Source organism: Alternaria novae-zelandiae (assembly GCF_023758075.1).
Source record: "Alternaria novae-zelandiae strain BMP 2774 chromosome Unknown scaffold_1, whole genome shotgun sequence".
Classification (NCBI taxonomy): Eukaryota; Fungi; Ascomycota; class Dothideomycetes; order Pleosporales; family Pleosporaceae; genus Alternaria; species Alternaria novae-zelandiae.
The window spans coordinates 2,313,947-2,336,956 of NW_026056961.1; the positions used below are offsets into that span (position 1 = coordinate 2,313,947).

The 23,010-nt window shown below is 52.6% G+C and overlaps 7 protein-coding genes across 7 annotated transcripts; 3 read left to right on the top strand and 4 right to left on the bottom strand.

Annotated features, from left to right (window-relative positions):
• Positions 1-732: 732 nt before the first annotated feature.
• On the bottom strand, positions 733-7,807 carry J4E88_000749 (Type I Iterative PKS; the record flags this gene model as incomplete). The annotated part of the gene is made up of 4 exons (XM_049394423.1): positions 733-6,897; positions 7,049-7,201; positions 7,262-7,380; positions 7,432-7,807. 4 exons carry the CDS (start codon positions 7,805-7,807, stop codon positions 733-735), a joined length of 6,813 nt encoding a protein of 2,270 aa, XP_049260252.1.
• A 3,208-nt stretch (positions 7,808-11,015) lies between these two features.
• Positions 11,016-12,045, top strand: J4E88_000750 (uncharacterized protein; the record flags this gene model as incomplete). The annotated part of the gene is made up of 2 exons (XM_049394424.1): positions 11,016-11,277; positions 11,327-12,045. 2 exons carry the CDS (start codon positions 11,016-11,018, stop codon positions 12,043-12,045), a joined length of 981 nt encoding a protein of 326 aa, XP_049260253.1.
• Positions 12,046-12,073: 28 nt separating this feature from the next.
• J4E88_000751 (uncharacterized protein) lies at positions 12,074-12,665 on the bottom strand (the record flags this gene model as incomplete). Its single annotated transcript, XM_049394425.1, has 3 exons — positions 12,074-12,138; positions 12,190-12,461; positions 12,544-12,665. The coding sequence occupies 3 exons, from the start codon at positions 12,663-12,665 to the stop codon at positions 12,074-12,076; spliced, it is 459 nt and encodes a 152-aa protein (XP_049260254.1).
• Positions 12,666-15,013: 2,348 nt separating this feature from the next.
• Positions 15,014-15,856, top strand: J4E88_000752 (uncharacterized protein; the record flags this gene model as incomplete). The annotated part of the gene is made up of 1 exon (XM_049394426.1): positions 15,014-15,856. The coding sequence occupies one exon, from the start codon at positions 15,014-15,016 to the stop codon at positions 15,854-15,856; it is 843 nt and encodes a 280-aa protein (XP_049260255.1).
• Positions 15,857-16,234: 378 nt separating this feature from the next.
• J4E88_000753 (uncharacterized protein) lies at positions 16,235-17,272 on the bottom strand (the record flags this gene model as incomplete). Its single annotated transcript, XM_049394427.1, has 1 exon — positions 16,235-17,272. One exon carries the CDS (start codon positions 17,270-17,272, stop codon positions 16,235-16,237), a length of 1,038 nt encoding a protein of 345 aa, XP_049260256.1.
• Positions 17,273-17,628: 356 nt separating this feature from the next.
• J4E88_000754 (uncharacterized protein) lies at positions 17,629-19,038 on the top strand (the record flags this gene model as incomplete). The annotated part of the gene is made up of 1 exon (XM_049394428.1): positions 17,629-19,038. One exon carries the CDS (start codon positions 17,629-17,631, stop codon positions 19,036-19,038), a length of 1,410 nt encoding a protein of 469 aa, XP_049260257.1.
• Positions 19,039-19,287: 249 nt separating this feature from the next.
• J4E88_000755 (uncharacterized protein) lies at positions 19,288-20,150 on the bottom strand (the record flags this gene model as incomplete). The annotated part of the gene is made up of 2 exons (XM_049394429.1): positions 19,288-20,057; positions 20,108-20,150. 2 exons carry the CDS (start codon positions 20,148-20,150, stop codon positions 19,288-19,290), a joined length of 813 nt encoding a protein of 270 aa, XP_049260258.1.
• Between the last annotated feature and the right edge of the window lie 2,860 nt (positions 20,151-23,010).

The following is a 23,010-nucleotide window of genomic DNA, read 5'->3' on the forward strand; positions in this document are numbered from 1 at the left end:
GGGGGAGATGCTGGTATGGTGGGAGAGAATTCTGACGGAGAACGTGCTGAGTCTTACGCCTGAAGATATTTCCTTTGAGATCGAGGCGGAGGGATGTCCGATGGCTAGACCTGAGAATGTGTATCATGATGAAAGCAGCTGCACTTGTAAAGAGGATCTGGAAACGAAGATTAAAGGGTGGATGGTAAAGAAGTGATATGGCAACAAGAGGGAGAAGATGCTCTACTGGCCTGGATGTCATGTACTTCCATACTTCTAGCTCTTAATGATAACCCTGAAACGACTGCTATGGTGTCGATGCTGATACGTGACTAATGTTGGTGATAGCTGCCTAGGAGTTGCCGGAGTGGTAAGCGATTTTGGAAGATACTCTTTTCGGGGGTTTCGCTGTTTCTTGCCGTCCGATATCATGGCCATAGGAGGTCAGAGGAGCGATTGCTTGGGTGATGTTGGGTGCTCCAACGAATATGACCGGATTCCCGAGCTCTAGTGCGGATGAGTCAGCAGCAAGCCCGCACGCGTCATGTCGCGTCGCGTCACTTCCAAGGTTCGTTCATAACGAACACCTGCGTCATCGGCATGTTTCGGTGGATCTCGCAATGACACCTAGAAGCTGACAAGACAACACATTGAAATATTTGTATGTATGTAATTACGCAATTCACTTCACTGACCGCGCGAGACCAAGCCCCAGTCTAAGTTAAGCCGCATCCCCATCTTCGATATGACACTCTACTCTTTCACTTCCTCCTTGACGAACTTACTCTTTCCCGCAACCTTGACAGCCAACAGCCAGATACTAATATCGCTCATGATATCCACAGTCCCAACGTCCGCTCCGATAGCCTTCGAAAACCAGTTCCGCATCTCCACCGCGACCAACGAGTCCACGCCGTACCGATAGATCGCCTTCTGAGGATCGATGTCGTCCTTGCTGACAACCAAGAGACTGGAAAGCTGGTTCTGGATCGCGTCGACAACGATATCGGTGGCTTGAGCGAGGTTCGTGGCCTCTGAGAGCTTGTACGAAGGGCGATTCTTGGCTTCGGCGGTCGCGGTGTCGGAAGAGAAGCGCGAAGGGAGCGTGTCGAGATGGTGGTATAGCGGCCGCGTACTACCGAGAGGTGCCACGATACCCATGGCACGGAGATCAGCCGGCAGGGTCAAGGGTGTGATAATCTGGGACCCGACGGTGCTTGCATCGACGCGTTCAGGGTCACAGCAGAAGCGTAGCAGCTTGTAGATGTCGCTCATGGGCACCTCCTCCAGCATACCCCGCACGCGGAGCAAAGCTTGTACTTGCTCGTTCTGAGCGACGTAGCCGACACCGGTGACCATGCTCAGAGCGAGGGTGTGAGCACGTTGGCCGTGACGCATACGATGGGCCGCTAGTTCGTCCTGGTATGTGTTGCCAACGGTGTAATTTGATTGACCGAACGAGCCCATGATACCGGTAGAAGATGACAACATGACGAAGAAGTCGAGATCGGCAGGTAGAAGCTGGTGTAGATTCCAGGAGCCGTCTACCTTGGGCGCGAGTGACTCGTGCCACTTCTCGCTCGACATCTTTGCGAAGGAAGAGTCGCGCATTACCATTGCTGCTTGGACACACCCCTTGATTTGTGGAAGAGCTTGGAATGATGCAAGGGTCGCCTTAAGCTGGTCATAGTCGGCGACGTCGCATACTGGAGCATACACCGCGGCGCCTTGTGCCATCAGTCCTTGCATGAAGTAATCGCGCTCAGATCCAGTACCCTCGACTGCTGATCGTGACGGCAAGATTAGATGCTTGGCTCCATTGTGTACCATCCACGTCGCAATGCTCTGGCCGATACCGCCGAATGCGCCAGCGATAAGATAGCTAGCATCCGAGTGGAATAAGGGCTTGTCAGAATCTGGCGAAAGTTCCACCTCGACAACGTCGTCGCCGTCCATCTCAATGACTACTTTTCCAAGCGTCTCTCCATCTTTGAGCGACTGGAAAGCCTCCTGAACCCTGCTCTGGTTGAACACGGTCGGAGGTAGAGGCATGGTGATCTTACCACCTTCCATCAGTGATAGCACATCTGTGAAGATGCCAGCAAACAAATGGCTCTGTGCTAGGTCCTGGAAGTTGACGCTGATGAAAGTAATGTTCTTCGTTGTAGGAGGTACCACAATCTCGTTTGAGCCATTCGCGGTCGAGTTGAAGACGTCCTTTTCTCCAACGCCAACAAAGCGTCCGAACGAAGCGATACATGGCCAAGAATCTTGCAAGAGTTCTTCAGAGCCTATCACAACATCGACACCTCGTCCTCCTGTCAAACGGAGGATACCATGCTGGAAGTCGAGATTGCCAGTGAGGAACACGTTCGACGTCGGAACGTTGAAGTTCTTCTCCAGGAAAGCCGCTTCTTCAGGTGTACCTACAGTCGCAAAGACTTTCGTATATCCGTGGAGAACGGCGATTTGGATGATCGCTCGGCCGAGCGTGCTAGCAGCCTCGTGGACCAAGATGGACTCGCCACCCTGTATACCGACACACTGCTTCAAGCCGTAGTAGGCCGTACAGAATGCCACTGGATAAACAGCAGCATCGCAGAAGCTCATACCGTCCGGCATCTTGTGCAGTTGTGAGAACTTGCAGCGGGCAATTTGCGCAATGCCATCTCGTGTGACACCGAAAACGCGATCACCAATCTGGAAGCCCCCGCCGTCTGACGAGCCAATGCGTACCACGACTCCAGCGATCTCGCTTCCAAAGGTCTCATCATGGACCTGGCCAAGTGCTACCGAGACATCCCGCATATTGAGTCCAACAGCCTTGATTTCAACGACAACATCATCCAGCTCAAGCTCTCCAATGTTGTCGGAAGCCTGCTCGTAATGCAGTGTACTTAGGATGCCTGCCGCGCCGATGGTCAACTTTGGGCTGTCAAGCTCGCTCCAAGGTTTGGTGACAGTAACTAAAGTATGTTCGGTAAGCAGTGCTTGAGCAGTGAGTTCCGGGTCGTCGACCACACGTGGAATGCAGAGCTGGCCGTCAATCTCGCAGTACTCGTCCTCCGGGTCGGGTTGTGGATCTAACAGTGTCTTGGTAATCGTCGTAATATTGGCAGCGGCTACGTCAAGTCCGTTATCCGAATTGAGGCTGATGCTTACGAGCCGATAGTCTTCGGATTCCGTCGCTAGCGTGCGCACAAGTCCTGAAACCAGGCCTTCGGTAGGGCTCTGGTCAAGAGCCCGATGCTGGAACGTGACCCACAGCAAGGCATTGACTTTCGACACCAAGGTCTTGATCTTCTCGAGTTCGTCATCTTGCATGTGTCGAAGTAAATTGCCGTCCAAACCAGGAAGAAACACGCATGTAGCCTTCTCAAGGTCATGTTCTGGTACAGAGCTCCATGCTACCAAGGCAACACCAAGCTCGTCTTGCGCTGACATTGTTCGGCGAAGATTCTGCATAAAGTCCACCTGTGATAAATCCGCTTCATCGTAGATGATGTGAATGCAGGATTTAGAAGAGGCTGATGAAGTAGACGAAGTTGTTGGGTGATCGAAGCTAGCTGGCTTCCAGTCGATGCGATATAGGCTGCGCGGCACGTCCTTCTTCTCTATGGATGGGTCGCTGCGACCAATAGTCGTAGTCTCTAGATCGCCGTAGAAGCAGAGTTCTTGCGTATCGGCAAATGCTGCAGTGACGGAGAAGAGCTTGTTGCGAAATCCACGTCCTGAGACTTTCGCATGTACCCTAACATCTTGCGCATCGGAAGGCTTACGCAGCAAGTTTGCAGAGAACCAAGCGTTGCTGAATCCAGTCGGTACAGTGGTGGCTGAAGAGTCCTTGGCGTAAATGGAATACGCTGGAAATGTCATCTGAAGTATGGTATCCAGCGCAGCGGGATGAATGAGGTGCGCATCACTGTAACCAAACTTTGCGTGCGTCTGCCAGTCTCGAAGGCCAATTGTGCCAGCCGCCTGATTGTTTCGATCCCACTTGACATTGCGCATGCCCCGGAAAGTTGGGCCATAGGTGAGGCCGGCCTCATCGAATGCACCGTAGATGTCAGCGCTGTTGATATCGACGCGGCATTCGTCCAGAGCCGAATGAAAGGCGAGCTTCTTCTGATCCAGCGCCTTTACATGTTCACTGTAACCCCCTAGGTTCTCATGGCATTCGTCGTACTCAATCGAAACAGAACCGGCACAGCAAAGGTGCCATCCGCCGTCCTCGTAGACGAAGAGGGAGAATTGGTGCCACATGCAACCAGGCTGCACATCACGTGATTCCAGCATTCCAGGTCGGAGTGTTAGCTGTATTTCTGTACCGCGGGGATCAGCCGAAAGTGTCATAGCCTTCGTAAATTTGACTTCTTCGAGCTTGTAACCCGATGCGCTCTCAGCTCGCTGACCATAGTACTGGCGCATAGCTTCAATGACCATAGCAAGCATGCCCGCCGCAGGCATGAGGCAAAGACCATTGATTTGATGATCCTTGAGATATGGTGACTGATCTAAGAGAATGCGGTTCGTCCAGCGTGCTTCAAGTTCGTTCCAGTCAGGGGTGCGCGAGCCAAGTAGCTCGTGATGCACGAACTGTGTCTGACGATATTGAATGCTCGTCCTGCCTTCAAGCCAGTACTTCTTCTTATCTTCGAATTGATAACGTGGAAGTGACGGCAGGAAGTTGGGGCTGTGACCGCTGTCCATATTCACTGCAGCTATGTCGACAGTGCTACCCATGGTGTGTAGCTTTCCTGCACATTCCATAGCGGTGATGTCGGCGGCCCGATCCCGACGCAAGACAGAACTGTAATCGGTTGTAATATCCCTTCCATATCGTTTGAGAATATCGCCTAGCGGCGAGCGCAGAACGGAATGCGGACCGATCTCGAGGAAGAGATAGCTTGAGGCATCTTGCCGTGCGCATACACCCTGTAGCGCAGCGGAGAATTGTACTGACCCAGTGAGATTCCGCTGCCAATAGCTGGAGGATCGCAGCTCATCTAAACATTGGAGATCTTGCCCAGTGACGCTCGAGACAAACGATGGCTGACTCTCTAGCGGCTCTCCAACCTCAATGTTCCGGAGTAGCTTCCCATAGATGTCGGCGACTGAATTCATGTGGTGTGGCGAGTGATACGCAACGTTGACCTTGAGAACATGTACTTCGATCTGCGCTTCCTTGAGAGCTGCAGCCAGCTGATGAACGATAGCATGTGAACCGGAAAGTGTGAAGCTGGTCGCGCTGTTATAGCAGGCAATAGCGATTGGATCATGGGGATTGTCGACATTCGTCTTGTCCATCACATGTTTCCAAGCATCGAGAGGAGCCTGAACTGCGATCATGGCGCCATGAGATGGGTTGAGAGTTTGGGTAATTGCAACGGCCAGCCCTCGGAAATAAGCTACCATCCAGGCAGACTCTCGTGAGATCGCACGGCTAGCATAGGCGGCGGCGATCTCGCCCGAAGAGTGACCTACCGAGATGGAAGCGTGAACATTCCACGAGGTCAGCAGGTCGAGAATAGCCACCTGTAGCGCGGTGCAAATAGGCTGACTGAGCTCCGGCTGATGGATGACAGATTCCTCTTTCGACTTGTGGTATAGTTCGTCGATGAGGGACCAGGAACTACCGAGTGACTTGAAGTGTCGATCGGCTTCAAGCATAGCGCTTCGAAAGGGTTCGTACGCCAAGAGCTCGCGACCCATTCCATGCCATTGCGCACCTTGACCAGTGAAGACGAAACACACTTTTACGTGTTGTTTGACTCGTGTAGGAACAGGAAAGGTGAGTTGCGACCGCAAATCTGGTGAGGCAACGCAGGCCGTCTTCCACGGAAATGGTGTCCTCTTCTCAGCCAACGTGTATGCAAGATCACTGAGAAGTTGAGTACGGTCCTCGTTATCTGCGTGGTTACTCATCCATGTTCCAAGGGCGGAGACAGATCGCTGAGCCGCACGCTCATCGAACGCAGATAGTATCAACAGTTTTGGGACATTCCTGCCGACCTCACCAAGGAGCGTGCTGGAATCGTCTGTGGTAGTGAATGGGGTGAGATCAGCGAGAGGCTCCGATGACACATTAGTACCCGTGCTACGATCGTCGTCATCTCCCTCCTTCTCCATGGTGCCGGAGATATCCGATCGACACGCAGATTGACTGTCCTCGATGAGTTCAGTGCAGTGTCGGCCATTCAGTCCGCGGCTGCTGAGAAAGCTCATCGCATCGTCTATAACGACGTGAGCGTTGGTACCTCCGTAGCCGAAAGAGTTTACGCTCGCGCGCCGGACGCCGCTTGTAGGCCAGGCTACCGGTACGCGTGGGAACTTGAGGTTAGGGCCAGCCGCTGCGACAGCAGGGTTGATACGCTCGGGATAAACGTTGGGTGGAATGATGCCCTTCTCAAGTACAAGAAGCGACTTGATGACGCCCGCGATACCGCTGGCTCCTTCAGGATGTCCCATGTTGCCTTTTAGCGCACCGACGAAGATGGGGTCTTCAGGTGTTCGAGAGGAGAAGACGTTGTTGATAGCCGCAGCTTCACAAGGATCTCCCACGGGTGTACCGGTGCCATGCGCCTCGAAATAGCGAGTGTCACCGAGATCAAGACCTGCGCGCGCATACGTCTCGCGAATGAGGCGCTCTTGAGCGGATTGGCTAGGCGACGTTATGCTCGGGGTATTACCATCCTGGCCACATCCAGTTGATCGTATGACGCCGCGAATAGTGTCTCCATCTGCAATGGCCTTGTCCAGACGCTTGAGAATGAGTACGCCGAAGCCTTCACCTCGGGCGTAGCCCGATGCGCGCTCATCGAACGAGTAGCAAACACTATCTTTTGACATCATGTTCAAGCTGCTCAAGAGAGCGGTTGAGTCTGGGAGTAGGCACAAGTTGTTACCGCCCACGAGTGACTATAATCGTGTTATTTATAATTTCAACCTAAAAAAGAAGGCTGAACAGGCCTGCAGCCTGAGTCGACATGATAACATGCAAAGTGAGTGGCCTAACGTCGATGTAGACTCCAGGATTTGATGTGGCAGATGAGACGAAAAGTCAACTTACCATATCGACGCTACCAGCCAACAATTCTTGACACGCCAAGTGGAGCGCAACGAGGCCACCCGAGCAAGCTGTATCGACAGTCATACTGGGCCCACTGAAGTCATAAAACCAGCTCAGACGATTGGCAAGCATGGCCAGACCGCTGGATCCTACCTAAAGATGGGTATACCAGGTCAGTGTTTGAGACATGCAGTTCGTTCGGTAATTACTTACGATGCGGTAGTCTCCTGGCATCTGGGCGTCTCGCTGGGAGATTTGGCTGTACTCTTGAAGTAGACAACCAACGTGAACAGATGTCCTAGTGCCTACGGCTGCTTGCATAGGGATACCGGCTGCGTGTAGACGTCAGTGCGGGTAGAGTTAGTTTTCGAGATATGACGTACCGTTCTCGAGAGCATGATAACTTGTCTCAAGCAACAGGCGCTGCTGGGGGTCCATGCACTCCGCTTCCGCGGGTTGAATGGAGAAGAAAGGAGCATCAAAGCGAGCGGGATCGTCTGCGAGGAAGTGACCGCCTCTATTCTTCACAGTACCGGGTCGGTGGCCATGCTCCTTGTAAAAACCATCGATGTTCCAGCGATTCTTGGGGATCTCGGTCATAGTTGATCGGCGCTCCATGAGCAGCTTCCACAAGCTCTGGGCGTCGGTGATATCCTGTGGAAACTTGAAGCCAAAGCCTACAATGGCAATGGGCTCCACGCCAGAGGGTTGGCTCGGGGGCGCCATGGATGGCTGCTCACTATCTGCAGAGGTGCTCATATCGTGGAGTGTCGTTGGTTCAGGTGTTGAGGAAGTGGGGATCAATTGTGAGTCGCTGGTGTTGGCAAGTGCGACTTTAAGGTACCGGGTAGAAGGTCAAGCACTGCAGTGAGTTATAGTGAGGTGTTGGGGAATGCGGGGCGACAACTTCACTGTACAGGTGAGCGAGCGGCTGCCTGAGCAAGTTAACACAGCGTCTGCTGAGGCAATTGCGTGCTGGAAGTGCCTGCCTGATCTCGAAACCGCATCAGGCGGGCGGTATGCAAACGCGCTCGCTCACCCCTAGAGTTCAACTGGAAGGTGCAATACATCATGGCTTCCCAACCAGTAGTGAGTGCGCTCGAACTCTAGAGATTGTACTGTGCATGTGGGGGCGCCCTTTCCCAGGCCGCTCCGCATTACCAGGCTGCCGGCGCCATGAAAGAAATGACTGCCCGCAAACAGTAGTGATTTGATACTCCAGACTGAGAAACCCACGCTCGAGAGTCGAAAGAGGAAGACCTAGGCGTAGTCTGCCACATGAGGCTAGACTGGTGTAGACGGCACCTGGGTGTCTGACCCGCGCCCGGGCGTATGTCTCGAACCTCACGAAGTTCCGGGCGCGTGCATTGTAATACGGTGACTGAGTTCTCTCGCCTCTTCTCAATTGACGACGACTGCCCATCGCAATAAGGGATATGTTCCTGAACCCCGTCTGAGCCAGATTAAATTGCAAGATCGGAGTGAGGTGTAAGCTGCCCTCGCATGATCGACCGTGTAACAGAAAGGCAAGCCGGTGGCTACGGGTAGCCGTTCCCATGGCTATGCAGTAACGGCACGCGCCGTGATCGATTGTGGTGATACGAAGTAGATTTGCACGACTTGGCGCACTCGCTAACGCCACCAGGGGCAATGATAGGCTCCTCGGTGATCGAAATCCTGCACTTTCAAGTACATAGCAGCAATTCTGTTACACAGACATGTCACAGAGCGTATACTTTGCATGCCGACTTACTTAGGCTGACGCACTGTTTAGCCACGTAGACTTCTTGATTAGCGTACCTCGTGCCGACCGACCGTTCAGTCGTCTCGTATATGCCAACAACAGGTTGCCCTAATCTATTCGTAGGTTGGGTAACCGGCTGCTCGTATAATATGACTAGGCTCCGGTACGCCTGACTTGGCTCTTCACGCCATTTGACTGTCTCGTCGCATAGGCTGACAAATGGCCGAAGAGCCTCCGAGGTATCCACACTCCGTCAGCAGTAGAACTCAGGCCGCAACCTCTGAAGCGCCTCTCAGCGATGTTGCAGAAACATGTCGAGTTCATTCGCTCTCTTTGGCAAAGCGTTAAGTTGCTGAACGCTCGAAACGACGAGGGTGATGATATGCAGTATAGTGCCAAGATCGGACAGTGCATGTCAGAGCATGCGTCTATGAAGGGAACAAGGCAACAGCTCTCCAGCCCAGAACGCCGTGAATCTTCATCATGTATGCTCGTTGACCGTTTTGGAGAGGTGCTCGATGCTTCTGCTCATCAAGCCATCCGCAAAAGTCGTTATGACATCCGTCCCTCGCAATGTTTAGTACTGCATCATCCGGGGTATTGAGGTACAGTGTAAGCAAACAGATGGGAACTTGATGACAGGCGGTGTTCTTGTCGGGCAACTTTCTGGAGGCGTGGATTGCGGACGGTATGATCATATAGATGGAGCAATGAAGCCCTTCCCTTGTACCTGAGCTCTCAAAAGACGCCGTGTGATAAGCAGCCCTGCCATGACGCTATACATATGACGCACGAAAGCTGCCGTGCCGTCTGATGGACAGGATCCAATATTATGGAGTGCTGATCTCGATCGTGGTCCTGTAGGTCGGAGACATGGACGTCATTGATCTGACAAAGACTGGCTAATGTATCCTCAGTTGGCAGGTCCTAATCCTTTTGGAGACGAAACATAGCTCCTAACAGGCAGCACGATTATTCCTTTCATGGTTTCGAGGTGACTGTTGTAGGAGAGTCTGGCGTGCTACTCGCGCGAGTCAAGGTTCTTTGTTGCGTTTATAGCAACAACAAGGGTTGGTCAGGTGCACTAGCCAATCAACGTTACTGAAGGAGCTACCTTTATTCGCAAGTCGATTTGAGCGGTATTTCCCATTTTGCCATCAGCCGCGATAGCCTTGACCAATCTTGAATATAGACGTCCAGGCTGTCGTGTAAACGTGACTGAGGAAGCAACCCTTGGATGTCTGGACACCCGATTTACGGAAGAGACATGATTCCGCATGGCACGTGGAGGAGAAAGTAGCGTATTCCAGCAGGCCCTTGTTCATCGCATCCCTCAAGTTGTCTTCGGCAACATTAGTAGAGACGGTGAGCCCTCGGAGCCATGGCTTCCATATACCCGAGACCCTGTTGTTTCATGCCGCCAGGTACATGCAGTCGGGATACGATGAGGTTGTTTGTCTCCGGGCCTGAGGGCGTTCCCCGCTACACATCAGCCCTATGTCATGCATGGCTAGGTGAAGGGCCAGCTACGGGCGGAGGGATGCGAGCCCGCTGAGCCTCCACGTGTTGTTTCAGCCAGCAGTCGTCTCCTCGGTGTGGGAAGTGTGCACGTGCAGAGTCGTAAGAGCCGCAAACGCAAGGGTGACAGCCTTCGTGGGTCGAGGTCATGGCGTCGTTGCTGCCTGGGTGAGCTATTCTGGAGTTACACGACCCGACATTTCATCTCCCTGCATCTCGGTGTGCTCGTCTCCTGTCCTTCGGGATTGCGATGTGACCACAGTTGTCGTTAGCGTGGGTATAAGTCGCGTAGTATTGAAGCCAGGGCCTGGTCGTGCCTCTTTATTGCTGGGGATGAGCCAGCAGGACGAGCTATCGTTTCGTGGCACTGCGGGTTGGAGGACCTGTGACCAGATGCTCGGATCTTTGATGGCTAGTGGTGGGTATCGTTGATGGGGCCGTGGATGGGGGCGATGGATGGGTCGAGGACTGCTCACATCGCGACGCGTTTAGGATGAGGCTGGCTGGGTTGGTTCTGAGCGGAATTAAGCCCGACAACGCGGGACGATAGCGGGGCAGCACATGGCATCGCGCCAGGCTACGGCCAACTCCGACGCTTACCCACGGCCTGCACGCGATAGCTGGGGAACAGTCACTTGTACATAGCTGTCGTTGCAGAATCCTTCATACTACAGTGTATACGTATTCCCATTTCTTCAACCGGCCATGACTGCGCAAACCGCCGAAGGGCTCACGCCCGAGCAGCTCGCTTTCTTCAATGAGAACGGCTACCTACTGATACCGGATGCTCTGTCGCAAGAAACGGTCAAGCAGTTGGTGGAAGACACGAATAAGATGCTCAACGACTTCTCACTCGACGACCATCCCATGACCAAGTTCTCAACTGGTGGCGACGACGGCGCCGATCACGTTGGAGACAGCTACTTCTTAGAATCCGGCGATAAGGTGCGGTTCTTCTTTGAAGAGGGTACGTGGCGCGTTCGGAAACTCAGGGCCATGCACTGACATCTGAGCAGACGCCTTCGACAAGTCTGGCTCGCTGACAAAACCCAAACACCGCGCCATCAACAAGATCGGGCACTACCTCCACGAGCTTTCACCCTCCTTCCGCAGCATGTCCCTGTCGGCCCGCAATGCCGCCATCGCTTCCTCCCTCGGCTTCCGCGACCCTCGTGTCCTGCAATCCATGGTCATCTGCAAACAGCCAGAGATAGGCGGCGCAGTGCCACCACACCAAGATAGCACCTTTTTGTACACGGATCCGCCAAGCGCGGTTGGATGGTGGTATGCGCTCGAGGATGCGACACAGGAGAATGGATGTCTGAGCTTCGCTGCTGGGAGTCATAAGCGTGCTGCCATTGAGAAGAGGTTTGTAAGAACAGGCAACGGCACGGGCTTCATCGACAACGAGGGCGCCAGATTTCCAAAAAGCTTGAAGCAGGAAACAAACGGCGAGAAGGAGTACGAGATGGTCGAGAAGGAGGAAAGATACGACATGGGTGAGGTCAAGGCCGGGACTCTAGTGCTCATCCATGGCAACATACTCCACAAGTCGGAAAAGAATACTAGCAGCAAGAGCCGCAACATCTACACTTTCCACGTCATTGAGGGCGAGGAGAAGTACGACGAGAGGAACTGGTTGCAGCCACCAGAACAAGGGTTTTCGAGATTGTCCAAGGGAGTAACAGCAGCGAACGGGACGGATACGAATAACAGGCTTGCGAGGGACTGGTAACGACCATGTAGAATTCTAGGTAGATGGATCAAGATTTGCTCTGAACGCATAATCCGATCCCGCCGAGTACAAAGGCCATGCCTATCCAGGTGTCTGTTTGGTGTTAGCCCATATTCCTCGTGCATACACGGCCATACAACGTACCTCGACTGATGACCTTCTTCTCTGCCCACCACTCTCCCAACACGGTGAATAGGAACGCAAGACTGTTGGTGATCGGCACCGTGAGACTCAATTCCGCCTTGCCTATCAATATGAAGAACCACACACTGCCGGTGACGTTCAGCAATAGCGGTATCGCATACGCCGGCCTGCTCAAGACGCCAATTACGGCATATAGTACGCCCAAGACTTTCTTCTTCAGCCAGGAGTTGTTTGGATCGGTGAGGGCGGGACGTTGGGGCGGCGTGTAGTTCCTAGCATGCGAATTAGCTCTGAACGCGTTCTGAACCGGCCGAAATAGACTGTAGAGAGTCCATAACGGAGCTTGGGACTCACATGGCAGCTTTGCGCATGAAGGGTGTTGTAAGCCCCCAGCATGCGCCGACCAGAAGGAAGCCCATGATCCAACGGAAGACTCCTGGCTGCGGCTCACTCGCCATGGGCGCGTCGGGATCCATGGCACTGGTGTAGGGTGCGAAATTAGGCAAGAGAATTGCGACAGCAAACACGACGATAGGAGCGTCGATCTCGTTGGTGCTGTGCTAGTACAGTCGTCACTCCAGAGACTCGCGAGCTGCCCATGTCCGGGGCTGACCCACAGCTGTTCGTACAACGCGCTAACCGCCCGTGCGCGCCTGGGCAAGCCTCAACACCACGCTGCCATCGTGTACGCGTACTTTCTGGCATCACCTCCACCATCGGATTTGTGTCAACCGACGCCGGCCAGTCACTCAAAAAAGCGCAATCTGTTTCGAAATAGGATGACGAGCCTCTGCATTGGCCACATGCCCAGAATCAAACCACACACACATGAGACTGAAGACAATGCCGTCACAATTTGGTAGGAACAAAAGCGAGGCCTGGCGGTCTTGTCGCACCTCGAAACACTATCATCCCGATCCTATGATACAGTTTCAAATTCTTTCTAAACCTCGTCAAGTTGGAGGTCCACCCATACTGAGTCCTTGCGGCTCCCCCAATGTGCACGCCCCGGAGTGCACATCACCTGGGCAGATTGACCGCGCTGCAGATCTCACGTTGTTACGCTCAACTGCCTTTGATCCACGGCCCTGGCTCCTGCACTAGCGACATCCTGGCCGATTGGAAATCCCCGTTCCTGCATCTGTTTTTGGCCATCGATCCACTTCTCAGAATCTGCAGACCTAATTCGAAATCGACGATTCGAAACTGTCTGCGGCATCTGTCTTTGCCGGATGCCAGGCTTTCGGTAACTGAACAGGCGAGACCGTCTTGTCGCATTGAAGATTTCGTAATCCACGTGGTCTACTCAATAATCTGAGCTGTGGCCCTCATGAAGTTGCTCAGGCACCCCTCCGACTTCTACCTCTGAAACAACCCTCAGGTCGCTATCTCTCACTCATATGCAGGTCGAGCTTCGGTATACACAAAGACACTACAACAAAGAACGTCATCTACAACCCGATTGTCGTATTACGGGTACCTGCGGCATGGGCAACGTACCTAGGGAGAATACCCAACGGCTGGTATGTGGCTGCATGGGCACGCACCTACCATCATTACGACATGTTCAATTACCCTAGTCGCGGGCTCGAGAGGTTGTGAGGCACGGGCGGTGCGAACGCCTCAAAGCTACCTGAAACCAAAGGGTTGGGGCTTGGTCCCCCCATGCCAACCCCGGGTCAACCCAATTTGACCTACTACGCTAAGTATAGCTGGAATGTACACCGAGTAGGAAATGGCTGGTAAGGTATTTTGCCATATTTGGATGCAAAATTAAGTCTCTCTAGTCTAGGTTTGTCTAGCATGTTTGTTACGGTGCATCATTGGCACGTTACAGAAGTAGTTCGTGCAGGCCTGTAACCACCACAGCGTATCCATCAGTCAGGTACAAGTACCGTGTTACTTATCGCCTTTACTCGCCACCAGTCCTGCTACAAACTTCAACGTCACTCGCTCGCCTATCCATTGTCGGCCAACATAACCAAATACGCTGCAAGCCTACTTCCTTCCATCACTATAACATCAACACTCTACCGACACTATGCCAATACGGCCGACCAGCGACAAAGAGGTCGAAGCAGTCGACCTGGACCGCTTATTCGAACAATATGTCGAGACAGATTTACTCAATCATTTCAATGACCGCACGCCTAAGCAATCCACTTCGGATAACACGACGCATCATTTCGAATCGTCTTTGTCAAATGGAAGCGAATGCTTTGGTCCTGAGCCTATACTCGATCGGGAAACACAGGCTGCTTGGCACAAGGCTCTCGAAAAGTACGCACAAAACGCAACCTCGTTTCGATCTGATGATCCTGCCTCCTCTTTCTATGTTACATCATCTTCCGGCATTGATTCTCGTAGCGACTCCGAGTTGTTAAGCTTCGAAGATCTCTTTGAGCTGGAGAGAAATCACTCGAGGTCCACCTCTCAGCCTCCTACATCTCGACCCCACCCTTCTGGACGATCTGTCAAAAAGACTCTTTCTTCTCACCGTCAACCGAAGTATCGTGGCATTACCAAGTCTACGAAGAGACCACATCCTTCAGTATCGGCCAAGATGATGCAATCATCTCATTTCCAATCGACCATCGCGAATGCGTGGACTCGCAAGACGGACAGCCCGACAGAATCTTTCGCGAGAGCCTCGTCACATGGTATCGCTTCGCCCCCGCTTTCTTCCAATCTGGATCAGCAAGAGCGCAACGATGGCGGTATTGCCCATAATCACCACCAGGCTTACACTAATGACTATTCGAGCCTGCCCAACGACAGGTCGAACTATACGAACTACCAATTGACTCCATCTGCATCGCCAGCAATGGGAAATTCCAGCAACTCCGACGGCGGCTTCAACGCTAACATGGGACTCGCCTATTGCTCTTCTAGCACTTCAAGTGCGGCTCTCTCAGCCTTGCAGACCCCGCCTTCCTCTCTCCACTTACCCGTGACAACATGGGGCTCTGACACCTCGCCAGCTTTGGATCTTAGTTTCTCAGCCTCGTGCGACACTAGCAACAGCCTTGAGACAGCAGGTTGGTGGAATGAGAACGACCCCACCGTTCAGCCGCCATACTCTACTAGCTTTGGTCAAAGCAATCTGCGATCTACGAGCCAGAATGTGAGATTAGAAGGACTAGGGATTTCTTACGACTCAGCCGCATTCGACTTCGGCGCTATGAACGATAGCTATTCGGCCCCCAGAGCCTCAGCCTCGTTCGATATGGCTAGCTATGGTGCCATGTACAACAGACCATCACACCATTACGCGCAACCACAAGTGCCATCCACCAGTCAACCAGTCTCGCGCTCTCCCTCACCACGCGTCGAGCCCCGCTTCCACCGCTCCAAGTCAAGTCAACATCGCTCTAGCCAATCGTCAAGACGCAAATCCAGCCATTCTTCCCAACAGTCCTCGCGGCAGACGAGCGCAAGCAGTGGCGGTGTCGGCTTCGTCAACTTCACGCCAGACGATAGCCGCAAAATCCTCACAGGTGTCGCACCCAGCGGTTCCAGCAAGACCAAGGCACGACGAGAGAAGGAAGCCGCCGATAAGCGCAGGAAGCTTAGTCGAGCGGCTATGAAGGCTGTTATAGAGGCCGGTGGTGATATCGACAGTCTGAGGAGGTTAGAGAGGGAGGGTCTGCTGGTCATGGAAGGGTGATTGGCAGTGTGCCTACCGAATTTCGGAGTTTTGTTCATGTCGAGACTTTTTTTCTCCGCTCGCTTTATACAGGGCCGATGTTTTACATATACGATTTTAGATGGGATATTATGTGTTCACTGCACAATGAGTAATGTATGATTGATTATCTTTGCAATTCTGTTCGGCGTGCGCGATCTGTGTGCGCTCCGTGAGTGCTGTTGCTAGAACACTTCTGGCAAGTGACTACATGTTACAGCGTAATGATTGCTGCAGCTGCTCGTTGACGACTCGGCGGGTACAACCCGTCAGGACGCATAGATCTGATGCTTGAGCGGCATGACATGCCCATGTCTTTTACTTCTGAATATTCTTGGATGCCTCGAACTTCGTCTGTCCTCAGCCGGCGGCCTCCACCTCCATACGTCCAAGCACGGCTTCTACGACACCTTTGGCGCCAATGCCCCTCTCTACACCACCTAGACTTTGCTCTTCTGCCTCGAGCTCAACCGCGCCGTCATATACCTTGACGATCATGTCCTCATCCACCTTCGCGCCACACGCTACTAATCCCCTGATTAATGTGCTGACCCTGGTAATCTCGCGCATAACAGCTGGCTCGATCTCGTCGTTCTGGCTGGAGTACAGCGTCTCGGTTACGCTTTCGTCCAGCCGGTTGATACCCACTTCTTTCGGGTCCGCGTTCGTCGCGATGTGTTTGCTGATGAAGATGTACCCGTTGACACCGAGCACGATGTCGATCTCGCCTGCCGCGGTGTTCAGCGTGAACACCTGCCGCCTACTCCTCACCACACCACCCTTGCGACTCAGTATACCACCTCCTGCGCCACTTAGACTAGTGAACAAGCCATTCCGCAGTTTTCCGTATTTGAGCGATCGCGTGTGGAGGGATGCCGTGCCGTCTTGGTGCAGACTCTGCACTTCGGCGACGAGCAAATCGCCTTCTTGAAAGAACGTCCGAATGTTCAGTTCGTCTACTGTCGTTCTGCGTCGCAACACTCCACCGGGCAAGTTTATACTTGACAAAGGCAGGTTTGCGTGCATTGGCGCTGCGATGTCCACATTCCACTTCTTCGTTCCCACAGTCATTATGCGTCCCACGACCAAGTCGCCAATCTCGGGTTGGTATCGAGCGCGCAGCGGTTGTACGGAAAGCAGTTTGTTGGTCTTGTGCAGGGTACCGGCGACGGTCGATATTATCGTGGTGGAGGACGGAGGGAGGCTTGGGATGTAAGTGCCGTGGCCGCGCATCCATTGAGGATCTGAGGTTATTTGTTCGCCGGGCGTGACTATCGATTTTGAGCCGGAAGTCGCGAAGTTATCGTCTTCCATTTCCACATCAGAGTCGTCGTATTCGTCTTGCACATCGCGCCGTGGTGGGAGAGGTGCGCTGGGTGGGAGGATGGAGATTGGCATGGTGAATATGCGCCTGTGTGGACGGCGCGTTCTGTTGTGAGAGTGTGAGGTATATGATCGATCGATTCGGTTACAACCAATGGTTTTAAGCTAGTCGAGGCTGCGTTCGTGCGATATCGCGGGGGTGTTGGTGATGTTGTCTACTGCGAAGAGCTTCCGAAATTTTGGCGGGGATTGAAGCTTCCCCGATGATCCCTGCCGAGCTTTCCGGATGAGGCCTAGTCTTAACGCGTCTACCTCATGGCAGTCGCGACAGGTCCGACCCGACGTCATCCATCAACAGTCGAATCTCGCTACCACTCCCTCTCCATCACTGCTGCATCGCCGCTCTGAACGGGAATCTCGATACAAGGACTATGGCACCGACAACACCATCCCCTGTCGTGTCCAGCTTCAACGAGCCCTTCATCTCAGCCCTGGATGCTGCGGCGCCGGCCAATGCGACCGATGACCCAAGCTACTATGCCCGCTATCCGCGGTCCCTGATCACCACCTCTAATCTCGACACTTTCATGACTGGAACTGGATCTGCAATCTACGACTCATTAGTGCCTCTCCTCGAGTCTACTAGCCGCGAGCTTATCCTGGTCACTTGCTTCTGGGCTAGATCGACAACTCTTGAAACACTGAACGAGGTTCTGAGAAGACTCTCCGACAAGGCTGTCAGGAGAGGGACGGACAAGATCAGAGTTCGACTTTGCTTTTCCTCCAGCTCGGTCTTTCAGAAGCTATTTCACAAGCAGGCCACTTCAGGACAGACGTATCCGCCTTCAGCATGGGTGAAGAAGCTGGGCTTGCCTGACCCGTCTGAGCTCAATGGACTGGACCTCGAGATCAAGTCTATATTCATATTACCATTCAGTGTCATGCATCCCAAATTCATCATCGTCGATCGGAAGACGGCAGTGTTACCAAGTTGCAACATCAGCTGGGAAGAATGGTTCGAGGGTGCCGTCACCCTTACTGGACCTGTTGTCGAACAGTTCCTCAAATTCTATCGTACTTTCTGGGAGCGGCGAGAGGATGTTCCGACTAGTCTCGACGTTCCCGACAGCGCTGCGGTAAAGCTTCACGGTGCGCTGAAATCGTCTGCACTACTGTCGGCTCGCAGTATACATACCGTCTTCCTTCCCAGCCCACACCGTCGTAATCCGCGCTTTAGTTTCGTTGGAGCTCAAGACACCCTTCGAGCTCCGCCAACGCCTCTGAACGTTTTCATACTCACACTATTTGCAAAGGCTGAAAGAAGCATCCGTATTCAGACGCCAAATGTCACTGCGCCACCTGTTCTGTCCGCCATACTCAGAGCGCTTGCACGCGGCATCGACGTACGCATTCTGACCTCCGAACGTCTCATGATACTCGAGCAGTTGGTCACAGCAGGAACCACAACATCACGCTGCATCAAGAAGCTCATCAAACGCTATCAACAGCTGACCCACGACGGTGGCAATTCGAACGATGAGGAAGCAGCTATGGCGACTCCTAAGCCCGGTCGCCTACATGTCTCATACTTCGAACCGATCGGTGGACCCAAGAAGAGGGGCAACGAAGCAGGAGAGCCCCAACAGTCGCATCTCAAGATGACTATTGTAGATGACGAAGTCCTCGTCCTAGGCTCCGGGAATCTAGACCGGGCGAGTTGGTTCACAAGTCAAGAGCTAGGTGTTGCCTTTTTCGACAAAGAAGTGGTCAGAAAGGTTGGAAGTGCGGTTGATGAAGGTGCACAGGGAAGAAGCAAAGTGGTATTTGACAGTGAGGGCTAGCATGTATCGTGTAAGACCGGCGCTGCCTAGTGCACTAAGCTAAGAGTGCAGCAGTGGCATGAACGTACTGTTCTGTTAACCGTCTAAACTTCTTCTCATGAACCAAGTCGGCCGTGGAAACATCTAGCCAACTATCCTATTCCCCTCACGAGCTCTGAGCTTACTAAGTCGACACACTCTTTCCAAGACTACCGTTTCATACCAACGTCCGCAAAGGACCTCATCATCGTCCTCGTCCACACGGTCAATTTAATCCTTGATTTCGACGAGAGCCGCAAAGCATGTCGCAATCTTCTCAGCGCACCCGTTGGGACAGGCTTTGGTATTGGGACCGGCATCTCCGTCGGTTGAATAGTCTCCGCATCTGAGACCACGGACCTTGACTGTAAGCTCGCAGGTGCTGAGATATGTACGACAGCCTTCGAAGTGCTCTTCGATTTTTTCTTTGTCCATGCACCAGTGAATCCTACCGATCTTGTTCCTGTGGTTGTGGTAGTCATCTAGATTCCCAGCGAGTATAATCTCGACTGTGAGCTCCTTCAGGGCAGGAAACTCTGACTGCCAGGCGACGGCCGGATTCTCGCTCCCTCTAAGCTTCTTCAGTGTTGGTTGACGCAGTCTGGAGCTCTTTCCGGTGTCGAGGAGGACATCCCATGAGTACGGGAATTTGGCGTCTTCATTCATCCTTTTCCAACCTAATCGGCCATCCACGAAGATCTCGATGGTTAAGTTCCGAACCTGTTCTGCGAGAGACGTGGGCGGTCGTGGGTATTGTAGGCCAGCGCTCGGCCAACAGAGAAGGAATTGGTTTTCTCCCCACGAAATCTTGGCTAGTCTATTCAACCCTTTACTGGTGAGGAGTAAAGCCTCATAACTAGCCATTTTTGCACGGATGGGATGAGTTATGGCCGTGAGAGGGCCATTAATGTGGAGTCGGTGGCCAAGGGTCGCCAGTTTCAGCTCCTCTGGTAGACTATTCCAAGATGCAGGAGCGGAGGAGGCCTCGTCGCACATGCTCGCTAAACTCTTTAGCGTGCGAGATGGAGGGTCATGAAACAGGAAGACTTACTATCCTTGATAGACCCTGCGTTGGTTTCTTTGTCGGCGTTCATGCTGTGGTGTTCTGCTTGGTGGTAGATAAGAGTAGTTGTTCGGAGAGACTGGGGAAGATTGAGGGAGCAAATTCAGCACATATTTATCTGAATGGCCACAGTTGAGCCCGGTACGGTGAAGTCAAGGCAAGCAGACACGTTGCTGAAAGGCGTCAGATTGACTTGGGGTCTACCCATGTATTCTACGCAGTTGTTCATTGCGTACGAGTGAAACGAAGTCAACCCTGCGGACGCTGAACGAGCTTTCACATTGGACGTCCGTCTAGGCTTTGGGTGAATGCACACAGTGCACAAAGGGCGTGCCCATCCCTCTACTACATATAAACCTCTTTCCCACGGGTGTAGTTCTTTCACCGTGCGAGCCGAGAAGCAACCCACCAGCAATCTCAATCAAACACCGTTTTGTTTCATTCATTCGACATCTCGACCTTCACAGCATAGCACATCAGAAATAATCACAGAGCCTATACGAGCCCTTCAAGGCGTCTTTCCTTCCAAGTCTCACGAAATGTCAGCGGAAATGACGCAAACCAATATCGTCCCGTCGCAATTTCTAGCCTTATCCAATGAGCTGTTGATGCAAATTCTTGGATATTGTCTTGTATTTGACAAACCCATCACGGCTCAGATGCACTCAGTGTACAAGGCTCGTCTCATCCGACTTGCTAGCATCAACAAACGGCTATACGACCTAGCTATGGATGTCTACTGGAAGGAGAACGAATTTGTCATTGGACTTTCGAAAACCAACACGCCACTCTTCAATCCTCGTAGAGCGATGTATAGCTTCATGTATCCAAGTCCGCCAGTCGCCTCACTGGTGCGTAACTTGACTCTAGATCTGCGATTTCAGCCGGAGCGCTACAACGGCGACCCTCGGTACCTTCAAGATATCTTCAAGCTAGATGGCGACTGGCTGTTCCTAGTCCCCAATAGATGGAAGCCATCCCCGATCCCGTTTACTTTGGGTAAACCCACGGCTGATGACTCCAGTATCCCCGAGGGTACCCCTGCCTCAGATCCCGTGCGCTGGCAGCAGTACTTCCACCCCCAGTTGCTCAAGATCATCGTCACTCTTGAAAATGATGGTAAAGACGAGACTTGCTTCATGGCTAGGGGTCGTTATTCATCAGGGCGTTGGTGTGGACTTACACTCCAACAGCGCCGCAAAGATGCTAAAAAGGGGCTCCGGGGTACATGCTGCAACGTCGATGCGAAAAAGATTGTAGTTGAGGTCCGAGGTATGGAATGCTCGGGTGGCGACGGATCGGGTATTTGTGGTGGTTCTTGCGCGAAGATTATCCAAGAGACGTTGCAGCGCATGGTCCGGAAATATTAGAGTTGTCACTTGGTATGGTTAGCACATAGTACGATTGAAGAGCGCGAAGTGCACGAATCTTAACTTGCTCTTATACCAGATGTATCATCATTGCGACCTGCACTTCGTTTACTGCAAGATGTATCCATCAAATGTGTAAGTTTTACTCAGATCAGCATTCTACCTTTGGTATTAACTCCTAGCCAAGGCCAGTTATTACCGATGTGTGATGTGCTTAGGTACCAAGCACGATTTTGAGTGCTGTTTCTCGCGATGCTGCTTGATCGCTTGACCAATTGTCGACAAAGTGGTCTGAAATTTTGTGATATCTAGAGCTTGGATTGAATTTGGGTTCAGCTAGTCCTTCGCCAGCAGTAGCGCGGGTGTGAAGGGGGCTGGCGATTAGATAATCGAATGATGACGTCATACATCGTCACTTCCACCGTCAGGCATCGCCGGAACCGCAGTCATCTAACTCAATACAGGTGTCGTGCACGATTGTCATGAATCAATCCAATTTCAGTAGTCTACACTATATTTCACGCTTGCTATTTAGTGAAGGTAATATCCCTCGTCACAAACCCTTCGACGCGACGCGTCAATTCCCATTGCGCTTCATCCTCCTCAGGATTTCTTCGCCCCACAAAGCCCGATCGATCAAACGTGACTACGCCGTCAAACGGCAGATGCACGGGTTCTCCTCGGCGCGCTAAATAGCACTCGTCGAAAGACATGGGCCCCCGTATCACACAGGTATTCTTAGCAATTTCGAGGATTGCTGCATCCTCACCTGACAAATATCTCACTTTGAGATGAACTAGTCCCGTGAAGCCAGCACGATCTTCTCCGGAAAATGTTCGCAGTAATTGCCAGTCAAATTCGCATAGACGAGTCTGGAAAGTGATATGACGGAGCTGAGGCCGTATACCCATGGGAGGCTTAGCCAATATCGAGTTTGGAAATACTAGAGAGTTGGTGAACTGCATGGTGAACTTGTTCTCTTGATAGAATACAGCTTTGGCCATCTCAGCGATGTCCGGCGTCATTCTGAGGTACGGAAACAGCTCCCTTCGTATTACGGTGTTGATGTTTGCTGGCCATAGTGGAGAGGGATACAGGAGGTTATAACGAAGTATCTCGAGTTTCAGTTCAGTCGGTAACTTGCTCCAGCCCCTTGCGAATCCTGGTGTTGCGGGGCCAGCCGGAGAAATCGTAAGTTTGTTGTCGCATCGAATTCGGATCGGTGTGTACGCGTGTATTTGCATTGAGCAGGGTGCTGATATCTTCAACGGCTGGGACGAGTAAACTGCGAAAGTAGCTTGTCTGGGTATATCCATGGGCCAATGGATCTCTATCGCTTCTTCAAACTCCTCATCTTGCCCTGACGCCCTCCCCTGTGCGCTCATCGAAGTTGTCTCAGGGGTTGTAGCGGACATGGCTCTTGCGATATGTCTACCTCGTTCTCAAGGAATACTGCGGAGATATGACTGCTTTGAGAATGTCTCTGAAAGGCGTAATAAGCCTGAGGGACAAAGGCTGAGG